This window comes from Alligator sinensis, unplaced genomic scaffold (genome assembly GCF_000455745.1).
Source record: "Alligator sinensis unplaced genomic scaffold, ASM45574v1 scaffold421_1, whole genome shotgun sequence".
NCBI lineage: Eukaryota > Metazoa > Chordata > Crocodylia > Alligatoridae > Alligator > Alligator sinensis.
In genome coordinates, this window is record NW_005841871.1 from 3,110,742 (window position 1) to 3,122,757 (window position 12,016).

The 12,016-nt window shown below is 41.8% G+C and overlaps 1 protein-coding gene across 2 annotated transcripts in view; it reads right to left on the reverse strand.

Annotated features, from left to right (window-relative positions):
* Positions 1-430: 430 nt before the first annotated feature.
* MAN2B2 (mannosidase alpha class 2B member 2) overlaps positions 431-12,016 on the reverse strand; it is a 43,638-nt gene continuing 32,052 nt past the window's right edge. For both annotated transcript variants that reach the window (XM_025195323.1, XM_006017033.3), the window contains exons 12-19: positions 9,915-10,106; positions 7,779-8,031; positions 7,584-7,694; positions 7,276-7,468; positions 4,956-5,099; positions 4,479-4,591; positions 3,024-3,141; positions 431-674 (exon numbers count right to left, since the gene is read on the reverse strand). In XM_025195323.1, coding sequence (XP_025051108.1) covers positions 583-674; positions 3,024-3,141; positions 4,479-4,591; positions 4,956-5,099; positions 7,276-7,468; positions 7,584-7,694; positions 7,779-8,031; positions 9,915-10,106 — 1,216 coding nt within the window. In that variant the 3' untranslated portion in view covers positions 431-582. The remainder of the gene's footprint in view (positions 675-3,023; positions 3,142-4,478; positions 4,592-4,955; positions 5,100-7,275; positions 7,469-7,583; positions 7,695-7,778; positions 8,032-9,914; positions 10,107-12,016) is intronic.

Sequence of the window (12,016 nt, forward strand, 5' to 3'; positions counted from 1 at the left end):
CTTTCTCTTCTAGGTCTTTCCTACTGGCCTCTTTCATAGGTGAGATTTTGTTTTTTCCAATAAATTCTATGCCTCTACTTTGTCATCATTTTTCCAGGTACAGATCAGTTCAACTGTTTGTCTAACTGATATCTTCCTGAGTTCTCTGAGATTTCCACTCAAGGGAAACACAATTCAAAACGGATCCTAAAACTGGGAGTGATTGGTGATGCTGTGGAGTATTGTACTTTCAGAAACAGCCTCTTTACAAACTATGGTTTGTTCTAACTTGTTTGTATGGCATTGGCATGGACATAGGCAAGGCAAGCATTTCCCACTGTTTCTATTTTTAAGCTCGATATTTTTAATTTAAAGAAAAAGAGCACGTGACAAATAGCTTACCTAAAAAAGTGAGATATCATCTCCTATAAGCAAATAAATCCAGAACTAGTTTTGATAATTTAACATTTTACAGTTTATTACACAATAATTATTCCTTCTGTTTGTGGCACTAGGGGAGAAGTTCTCAAAATTGTCACTTCAGATCTTAAAAAAAAAAATCATAGCAAATTATTACGTGGGACAGGAGCACACAACAAGCTTTCAGTGATCTTTAAAGTATAGAAAAAAGGTCCTGATTTCCTTTGGGTGTATAGTTACAGTAACATTTTCTGCAGTCTTGGTATTGAAGAATCCTATAAAATACAGAAATGCAGATACATTTATTAACAAAAGATTTATTTTAGTTAAATACAAATAATATTTTTCCGTCTCGCCGTTCTTCAATCAACCACCCCTCAGATATGGTTTGCCTAGATACAGTTTTTCAGAGTAAGGTGCATGCCTGTTGCAACTGCAAGGTGCATACCTTCACAATTTTAAAATATACTTTCAACAATCTACCTCTTCTGACTTATGTTGGTGGTACCAATCATTGTCTAATGTCATGCTCAAGATGCAAAAAAGTGCCTGTCTTTTACTGCTTCCGGTTGTCTAACCAGCCTTGAATTGTTTGTTCTTTAATCTTCAGCCTTACTGCTGCTTGCTTAACTTTATGTACAGTTTTCCACCACCATCATAAACATACCATTATGTTATTTTTCATACGAGAGGCCATTTTGAGAGCTTCTAGGCCACCAGAGAGAAAAATCCAATGTTTCATCTTCCAAGTTATGGTTTTGACCTAATTTTTCACCCAGCAGTTTACTTATGTAAAACCAAAAATTTGATTTTTTTCAAGATAATTCAGTCAGTGTTGCAGCCCAGATTACAACTATGTGGATACAAAACTCAATGGTCCCTTGAGTCTGTAGTTTCAGGATTTATATTTTAGTCATCTCTATTAAAAACTACTGTAAAAAGGAAATGTGTACACTGACCAAAGTCTGGAATCTTACTATGATGGGTGTCACAGACATACTTTAATGAATACAAAGGGAAGAGACATTTTTAACATCAAGGACATTCAGGGCAGAACCATCTTCACTGTAAAGTGGTCAGCACTCCAGGCTGAACAACTGCGTTAGCCAGGTCCAGGTCTGAATACACCTTACTTTGTCCTTCCCCATGTGAGTCAGTAAGACCTTTGGGGGCATGTTCCAAGGCTCTGTGCCCTGTAGGAAGCTTAGCAGCTCTGCAACTCTTTCAAGGGCCTTTTACAAGCACTTCAGGAGTGGATCCAGAGGAGTGCAGTGGTGCAGTCACATCCCCGTTTTGATTCTTGCTCCACCCAAAGTTCAAAACCATCTGCCTTCAGTGACAGCACTATTTCTATACAGGCAGCAGCAAGGGAGTCAATTGACTTCATGGCTTATTATAATCAACTTGATTCCTTCCAAATTCTTCATTTCACAAGGTTAATGACCCCTTCTCCTTTTTAATGGCTTTTAAATGGTTCCACTAATCAAACTATTTTTTCTTCTGCAATTCTGCTGTCTGTTAGCTGCTCCTGATGGTATAGCTCTTGTTCCACAGCTCTGCAGACTGTTTTTAGCCTTAGCTAGAAACATTAACTCAGGTGTGGAAATAACTTTCAATGAAGCATTGGATGCACTGTCAAGATGCTCAAGAAGGTTCAGTTTTGTTTTATGAATCTGAAAGAGATTTACATTTTATTCTAATGACTACAGGACTAATGAAACATCTTTTGAGTATTTTTGCCTAGCTAGTTGTGTTTTTATATATAACATGGCAAATTAATGCGCATCCAATAAAGTTATATTTATTTTTGCTTCAAACTTGAACTGAATAGGCCCCTAGTCTATTAGTAAAATTTCTAGATTGTCTTTAACAGGAGAAAAAATGTATGTTGTGTTATATGTGATGATGCACCACTCTATCTGCACCCTCCTTTTCAAAATCCTAGATCTGCCCCTGGAGAACCTGTCTGTCCTTCTGAGGAACTGTAGGAAAGCAGCTGAGGACTATCATTTATCAATTTAGTCTGTGTGTACCTTGCAAAAGAAGGCATGCTTCCTGCTTGAGTCTGAGTGGGACCTTTATAGCCTCACCTATGCCAGCTGGCCCATGTTGGAAGCATTGCAAAATTCAAGTGAGGACAAGCATGAAAACAGAAGGCAAGTTAGGGGCAACGCCTGGATTACTTACATTCAAAATCCTGTAACCTATTGTGGTACTGCCTTTCACTCCACTTGGGTCAAGAAGAGGTCTACCTGGAAGCTCAAGTTAGCATAACTTGGCATCTACTTGCACAACTAATCTTCGTCGCAGTATGTAGCTGCTCTTACTCAAGCTACAGTCACACAGGGAAGAGTTGACTTAGTTGACTCTGATCCCAGTCATTTCAAAATAGTCCCTATGTAGATATGCTTTTCCCTTAAGTATTAGTGTTTGGAGGCTGTGTTGGAACCCAGCCTGGTTATACAGAACAGAGCTGACAAAAAGAATTGTAAATCTTTCACTTGGATCTGCTGGATAAGATAGCATGCTAACTTTTGATATTTGATTACAATATCAGCCCATACCCATCCTTTTCAGCAGCTCAGACCATAAAGAAAAGAAACAAAACCTGGCTTCTAACTAACCTTGGCTTAGATGCTGTGCTGTTTTCCACTTCCATCGATTCAAAGCATTGATATCCCAGGTTCCTGTAAGTGACCGTTCCTCTACCAGTACCACGGTTCCCAATCCCTTCAGCAGAGCCTAGGAATGAAGAAACCCAAATATACCCATTAAACTTCACTCACAGGACTCTACACCATCACACTCTTCCCTATAGCAGTGGTGATGCATAGGGGATGCAAGGGGGTGCACGTGTACCCCGAGAGCGCGGGTGCACCCCCTCACCAGCCGCGCTCCCTGCTTAGGTGATGGGCAGCAGGGGCAGGCAGAAACGTTGGTGCCTCCCCTGCGAGCACCAGCAAGGGAGTGGGAGCACCAGATATAGTGTCAGGGCTGCTTCCCAGTAGGTGAGTTCTGCCATGGGGGGACCTCCCCCGGTCGGTGAGATTGGTCACAGGGGGACCCCTCCCCTCCCGGTTGCTGACTGGTCGCTGGGGGGACACATGCCCTTCCTGACTAAGGTGGCACCAGTCACCATGCCCTTTATTTCAAAGCGCTACTGGAGAGAAGTAAGGTTTTGATCCGTAGTATCAAGAAGTTTAACATACTGCAAACTTACTGGCCAAAGCAGTGTACTCTAAAAGCTGCCACTGATTATTCAAGACAAACAGATCCCACTTTATGTCACTAGGAGCAAAGACATTTGTTTTTGCCTATAAGAAGGGCAGATTCTTTCTTTGAGCCAAAATACCATGTTTCTAGACACGCCTGATGCTGTGGTCACAAATATGCGCTGTATTATATCAACATTAACTCTAAACTAGCAAGTTCAGGTCCTGGGAGCAATCAAGCGATAACAGCATGGAGCTTAGCATGGGCTGACAGCAAGCAAAGCTCTCATTTCAGTGTTATACCCTGCCCCTGTCCTCGCTGTAAGCATTTCTGGGATCACAATCAAAATGTTTTATTAAAAAATGATTACTGTGTTGCCCGCCAGTACATGAAAGGTTGAAATAATCAAACAAGGGGACTCAAAAGTGACCAGACAAAATGTTGCCAAATGCACAAAAAATAACTCAGGAAAAAGTAGAGAACAATATGCATTTCCTTCAATCCCTTTTACACTTAGTATGTTTAGACAAGACTACATGAAAAGAAATTGTAAAAAGAAGGTATCATAACAAACATTAAATGAATCTGAATGCAACGGATGCAGTCTTACAAATATTTGTGCATGTTTTCCTGCTGTAGGTTTATTTGTGGTCGTGGCTACTGAGGAACAGAACAGAGCAGAAAAAAAATGAACTCAAACCTAAGGAGGAGACAGATTTTGTCACTGATGTTAACGGAAGTATTATTAGACTCTGTGCCTGCATAATATCTAATGAAATAAGAGCAGGAAGGTAAAGCTTGATAACAAGATTCCTCTGCAGAAAAGACAGACTAAATTGCAGTTGGGAAGATGGGATTAATTTTACCTTCAGATTCACTGTTGCAGGCTGAGACAGCATTGGATCTTCTCCTACTTCATATAGATGCCTGATTCTCAGAAGGACACGACTGAAATCTGCAGCCTCTTCCTTATGATTGCCTTTAAAAGAAAGAAAATACATTTTAAAAACTTAATTTGACCTTTAATTATAAAGCTCAGGGTTTATGCTGCAAGTTTCCTCTCATGACTTGTGTTGAGATTTCAAGATTTTCAAAAGGCACAAAGAGCAGGGAAGTGCCCAGTTCTGAATATGCTCCACTACCCCATCAACCCTTTGAGGCTGTATCTTACTGCATATCTGTGTATTATTTATGCAAAGAGGTTCCTGAGTCCATATGATACTGTAATATGAATAATAGTAATAGTCACAGAGTAAAGGAGGAAAAGAAAACCAGCATGTTAAGATGTGAGAATCTGAGTGATCTCAATCTATACATGGCACGTCACCTATCACCAGACCTACCCTTGTGAATATTCTGGAGCTGCTCAGTGTGGTTGGAGCTGTATGTCCAACCAGGAATGCTTAGAGTTTGGAGGTGAAGGTTAGGTGGGAGGACCACAGGATCACTCTGGACAGGAGAAGGTTGTCTATGCAGCTTTGGTTCACCTGCGGAACAGGAAATCTAAAAAAACCATCATACAAAACTTGGTTTTGTCAACAAAAAAGGAACAGGTGCTGGCTATAGGTCATGCACTGCCTGAAGAGAAGAAGAAAGTGTGTTCTCTCTTTGTTTTGGTAACCCAGGAGCAAATAAGACACCGCTTCCGTGGAGATTTAAAGATAAAGCATGACTAATTGCTTTGAAAGTGGCCCAGTGACATAGGTTCCTCCAAATCTTGCTGCTGCTATTCTACTACATGGCTTTAGTTATCTTTTAAAGACAGAATAAGTCAGGATTCAGAAGTGTTCACAGTTAGACACAGAGGCCAAGGTTGCCAAAGGATGCCTCAAGTTTATCACTTTGTGCCAACTGGGTTACTACATTATTGAGTCACGCCTTGTATAACCTAGAGTTAAACTCCAAACTCTGCAGAGGGATGCACCCAACTATGTGATCGTTATAGCCAGTTTAAAACCAGAGACTTTAAAGTCAGTAGCCTTTAATACACGGGCGACTGGTGCCTCCCAAATCTGGGGAGAAGCCAGATCGCCAACGGGAGGCGGAGGGGGTCCCCCCAGGAGCTGATTGCCAACTGGGGGGTGGGGGGGCAGGGGGAAGCCCCAGCAGCCAATTGCCGAGCCAGTGGTGAAACAGTAAGTGCACTTCTGGTTTCGTTGCTGGCACTTCCAGGGGGTGCACGGCTGATCTCAGGGGGTGCATGTGCACCCCTACATGTCGCCAGTGCTTTAATATCATGATTTTCAAAACCGTGTCACTCAGGGCTTATTTACATGGGGAGGTAACTGTGCAGTAAACCAAACTGAAAGTAGAGGTGCACCAATACACCAGTCCATATTGTATTGGCACCGATAAAAGGAAAATTGACATTATCAATAATTGTTTTTTTTGGCTGATGTGGCTGATAATGTCGCTGACAGATGTCGCATGCATGGGCACAGCCACAGCACGCATGCAGCTAGGACTGTAGCCTGGCAGCTTGGAGAGCAGTGTCGAGCTGGTATATAATTTTTTGGCGGAAAGGGCCATGGGGGGAAGGGGGAGGAAAGGATGCGAAGGCAGCAGATCAAGGCCTCTGCAGTGAGGAAGGGAGTGAGGCTGGGGTAGGCACTGCCCAGCCAGGGCAGGGCACAGGTTGGACCTGCAGAAGAGGGATGCTCCATGCTGCTGTGCACACCCAGAGGGAAGCATGCGGGGCACGTGTCCCCCAGATCTGTGCGGGGGGAAAGGGTGGGCTGCCCGCTGAAGGCTGGCCTGGCACAGGGCTCTTCCCAGTGTTGGGGTTTAGCCAGGGCTGTGCTCGGGGTGATCAGTGGCGGTGCTGGGAGGGGAGTCTATGGAGGAAGGGGGCTACAGCCACCCCAAAATTCACTATAGTCCCCTCGAACCCCTCTTCCCAGCACCACCACTGCCTGCCCCAAGTGCAGCCGCAGCCCAATCCCCCGCTGGAAAGAGCCTAGTGCTGCCCCTGGCCCCAGCCTGCAGCAACAGCCTGCCCTCACCCCGCACAGATCCAGGGGGTACATGACCCCTATGCTTCCCTGGGGGTGCATGCAGCAGCAGGAGCCCCCCGACATGCCCCCTGGATGAGCTGCTCGCGGCTCTGTCCCTGCCCCACCCGGGCAGTACCTGCACCTGCCCCAGCCTCCCTTCCTCCATCACCGTGGGGACGCTGATCTCCCCGCCATGCCCCTTTCCTCCTCCCTACCACCCCTTCCCTGCAACTGACTTACCAGCTGGGCTGCATATCGGCAGTTGGATTGGTATCGGCCACTATGGCTTGTTAATAACTGGCCATCAGTATCGGCCCAAAAAATCTTTATTGGCGCATCCCTTATTGTGAGTTGACACTACACTGGTTATTCTGCACTGAATGTGCATGGATACTCTTAGAAGCGAAGCCATTTATTGTATTTTGAAAGTGGGTGAGCCCTGTCATACAACAGGCGCTCTTAGTGCACATGAAATGTGTCCCCAGACGGGTGGAGAGCAAAGTAACTTGTGTACTACAAAATCACATTCCAGCTCATAGCGCATTAACATTCATCTGTAAAAACGCCCTTACAAGGCTTAAATGCAGACTCAGGAGCGAAAAAATTACGCAAAAGAATGCAAAAGGATTATATATAAATTTAAAAAATACCATTACATGAAATTAATTACCCATTAAGTTTCCAAACATAACAACTGGTCTGTGCTCTAAAGCCACTGCGCCTGTATGAGAGAGAACATTGGTAACATCCTTAGCTCCTAAAATGAGCCAAAATACTGGATGCACCACTGAGGTGTCATTCAAGGTGAGATTGTAATTCAGATCCCACTCAAAGTTGTTCCATAGTCTCCTATGAAGCATCACCTGTATTCAAAAGACAAACGTAAGAACAGTAATCAGTTGTAATACTTACCATGTATCATCAGCAGCCATAAAATTATCTTGGCTGTAGAAAAAGAGAAAAATATTCATCTTTTACCTCCACTTGCCCATTTTCCTGACTTGAGACGCCATGTGCTCTTTCTGCAAGCAGCGTCAGTCTTGTGTAGCCATCCTCGATGTAGGCTGTCTGGACCAGGGGATAATAGTTCTGAAAGAAGACCACATTAATTTCATATAATGTAATAGAGAATGAATGTGACACACACATGATTTCGGATTATGGCTCTTTTACCCGTGCCACAGTATTATTCATGTAGGCCTTGTATTGTCTCTTCTGGATCTGATACCCATTGTCATCAGTATGAAGCATTTGCTTAGTGTTTAAGTTTGTGCTTGTCCGTAGGATTGCCTCACGATTTAGTTCCAAAGACCCAACTCTGTGTTCTTGCTCTATCCTATGGCAAAGCAGCTTTCCATCATAGCCGTTTGGTACATGATACAGCCTGGTATATATTGCATATTTGTGATCCAGAGCAGTAATATTGCTACAAAAGAAGAGGGAAGATACTTGAAGTTAAACAAATAAAACAGGTCATCATATCAGAACTTAATCACTAATAAACTTGCAGCGTATGCATTCACATTAATGTCTCAGCATTTTGTCTGCTGTGTGTAACTAGTGAAATTATTTTATCTGTGTCAGTAACAGAATTTAGGGAAGATATACTGAACTTTTACACAAGGGTCATAAAAGTTAATCATTTTACTAAATATTAAATGCATACCTATTTTTCTGTTATAGCATCTTAACGTATTAGTGCCTATTGGTGCACCTCTAAACAGAAGGTTGGTCTCTTCCTTTCATGCTTATTCATGTAAGGACACACTAGAGTAGAGATTTACAGGGGCAAGTCTAGAGTGAGTGCAGTGGCGCAGCTGTCCCCCCTTTCTGACCATGCTGCAGGAACAGCAGCTGGAGACTTAAGTCCTGAAGAAGGTAAACATTCCCCCTTCTTTTCCCCTCCCATTCTACCTGCGGTGCTGTCTCCAGTGTCCCAGAAGTGAGGAGAGCTTCTGTTTCCTCCAGGTGGGCTGTGTGTGGGCTGGGATCAGCCTGGGACTGCAGAAGCAGCAATGGCAGCTGGTGGGAGCATTTCCCCTTCCTGCCTGCTCCCCTGTGGATGTTCCCTGCCAACCTGGGGAGAAGGCATGGGGAGGGGGGCCGTGCCCGCCTATGAGTGTTGCCGCTGCCATGGTCCCATGAGAGCAGCTCAGCTGAAGTGGGACAGGAACACCTCTTGCCCCTGGGACAGTGTAAACACCTGCAGCAGCAGGCAGGGGAGGGAGTAAGGGGAAGGGAGGGGAGAGTGAGGGAAGGGGACATGCCTCTGAGCATAGAGGGGGAGGGAGAGGGGGAATTTCTTATCTTCCTTGGGACTTAAGTCCTCAGATGCTTCTCCTGTGGCATGGACTGCCTGCCCCAGTGTGGGAAGGAGTCTGGGAACAGGGCATGCAGCCACCATTGCAGCACTGGTTGCTGCAACTACAACCCACTTTGCAAAATCCTGGATCCATTTCTGGAGATTAATATTACTACAGAGTAACCCAAACCTTTTAAATACAAAGTACTGATCAGATGGAGGGTCTGTCTTACCCTGCAATTGATTAATGAAGTCAAATATTGAAAGTGGCAATAATACATTTACATTCAGGAAAATATATGTGGTTTTACATGTCATTTTCCTTACCTAGGGAATGTTCATTTTGGTATACATATTCTATTTTGCATTTTCTGGGTGTACTGTAGTTTGAAATTATCTTTAATAGCACCAGTTATCATCCTTATGCAATGCAACTTAATTTAGAATGAAGAGTTTAATAAAACAAATTAAATACAAAAAATAAATAAAATAAAGGTAGCAGACCATATATGACCTTAAATAGCAAAAAAAGGTGACTAATTTTTTAGGCTGTCAATAGAGTCCTGATTGTTGGATTAGGTTCAATTCAATTTCTTTGCCATTAATTAGTTCTCTTGTTCCACCATGCAGAGTTTGCTAATTATAGACAAGTGAAAATTGAACCTACCTGCAACACTTCTGTTTTCAGAACTAACTTTTTCTGTTTAGTGCAAACCGTTTTAAACCACAGTTTGCATCAAGATGTGTGAAAACAATATCTCAGCTCCATGTTAAAAACAAACAATTACCAAATCTACAATATTTTTCTTTCATTGCACACTGAGATGCGCAACTAAATTAAACACAATATCAATATCTTTTTACCAGTTGTTTGCTAAACAAAATCCACTAAGAAGCCAAACTACATATGTGGTTTGCCATTTAGAATGGACAGAATAGAATTACTTCCACATGTGGAAAGAGGAATGAATATTTTGATGAGGATAAATCACACTTTCCTCCTTTACCTGTAAAAATATTGCCTTATTTCTGTCACTAGGTTTCCTGAAACAACTTCTAGTCCCACTGCTTTTGATACTTGAACAGCTGCTCCATCTGTGCTAAATATGTAGTTGTCTGAAATAGGTCCCTTCTTCACATCTCCATTCACATGATATTCAAGGAACTCCTGGGTTACCTGGATAGTCTGGTTAGTCTCCCTGTAAATCCCAAAAGGAAAAAACCAAAAATGTGATTTTCATAGTAGATGCCTATTTTTATGCGCAAGCTACAGAACTGTATAATTAATATGAAAGGGATCAGGAGACAAGGACAGTTAGGATAGAAAGTGCCACCCACCAAAGGTTTACCAGCTTATCACTCAATATAAAAGAATTATAAAAGAACTATTGGCCTCCTAACCATTCCACGCAATTCCCTAAATCATTGATATTTTTAGCAAATCAAAATATTCCTTAGATTTTACAATGTCCCTTTTAGGCTTCAATAACAGCAGGAATTACCTAAAAACATGGGATTAAAAGTTCTTCATGGCATGAAAAATGTCAATGCATGAAAAATGTAAGATATTTGGTACAAAGACTAGAGCAAGATCAATTAACTTTATAGCTACATAAATGAACATGAACCAGATCTTCATGTGCAACCCAAGTAACAAGAGTGTAAATGGTAAAAGGCAGCAGCTTTTTAGAGACCCAAGTCTAGGACCAACTCTGCTGTTCCCTTCTTTTACCAGAATAGTACAGAAGAGCTATGCTGCTTTTCAGCTTTCCTCTCATTCTCACCAGTTGCTCAATTTGTAAAAAGTGGTAATAGTTATCGATAGTCTTTAGAGGAGAGTTGTAAGGATTAATTACTCTGTGATTATAAAACATTATGAAAGCATCTTATGATTGTCAATTCTATGTAAAGTATTTATTGTCTTACCAAAGCATTAGTAATTCTGCTATTCTCAATGAAAACAACGTCCAGTAAATTTGGTTCAAGTGGAAAATGGTACTTTACTGAGCTTATAGGTCCCAAGATCGGTCTGTAAAAGGAGGAACTGTGGAAATCTAGTTTAAGCAGAAGAGATATGGAAGAAAAGTCCTTCTCACCCTTCCAGAACATACCTCCTTGTATTCAGCATCCTTGCATAAAATCCAACCAACCCCTTCCCATAAAAGGGTTCATAATGAGAAAGGGTGCCCCTGTGTACCAGAGGCTGGAGCCTACTCCTTGCAACACACCATCAGGGGATGGAGAAATATTATAACTCAGAAAAAGGAAGAAGGCAGTTCAGATGTAATATCAATTTATAGACACTATATGTATAGCCATTCCTGTGTCAAAGCACCAGGAAAATCTTCAACTGTAAAGACATTAATATTTCATTACCATTACAATACCATACCATACCACAGGCTTGAATTACAACACTCGTATCTGTGAGCATGTATTCTTCAAAATTCTAAGGAGGGAATCTGACTCCAGCTTTTGATTTATCTCAATACAGAGCAATAAAAATGTAGACATGGACTCTGAACTCCCTCAGTGTTCAGATCTCATGCTTTGGTTCAGGATCATCTCTAATCTGTAATATTAAGTACATAGTACACACATTAATTGACTGATTCTCCCAAAACCCATGTGAGGGAGATGACTGTCAAATCAGGAAACTTATGTGAATGAGATCCCAATTTATTACTCAGATGAATGTGTAGGTTTGAATATTATGGTAGAAATCAGTAAAGTCCATAGAGCTGTGGTGAGTAAAACCCACTGAGAATCTGGACTTGCAAACCTACAGATGCAGCTTGTACTTTTGGTGAGTTTTCCTGATTTCATACAAGTAGAAAGAATGTCAGTTTCTTCTCAAGAAATCCTCTTGAAGTTCTTATATCCTACCAGTTGTAGAATATAGTAATTACTGAGGAGGAGGAAAGATCCTGGTTATTGCTGTCATTTAAGATTCTATAGACTCACTGCAGACCCAAAATGCATGTTTTATATACACATTAGTTCTTTTAAAGTGTATACATTATAAAACTATATTATACACATTATATTGTTAACAATATTGCATTAAGCAAGAATAAGACCATTCATTAGTTCACATCATAAAATAAGC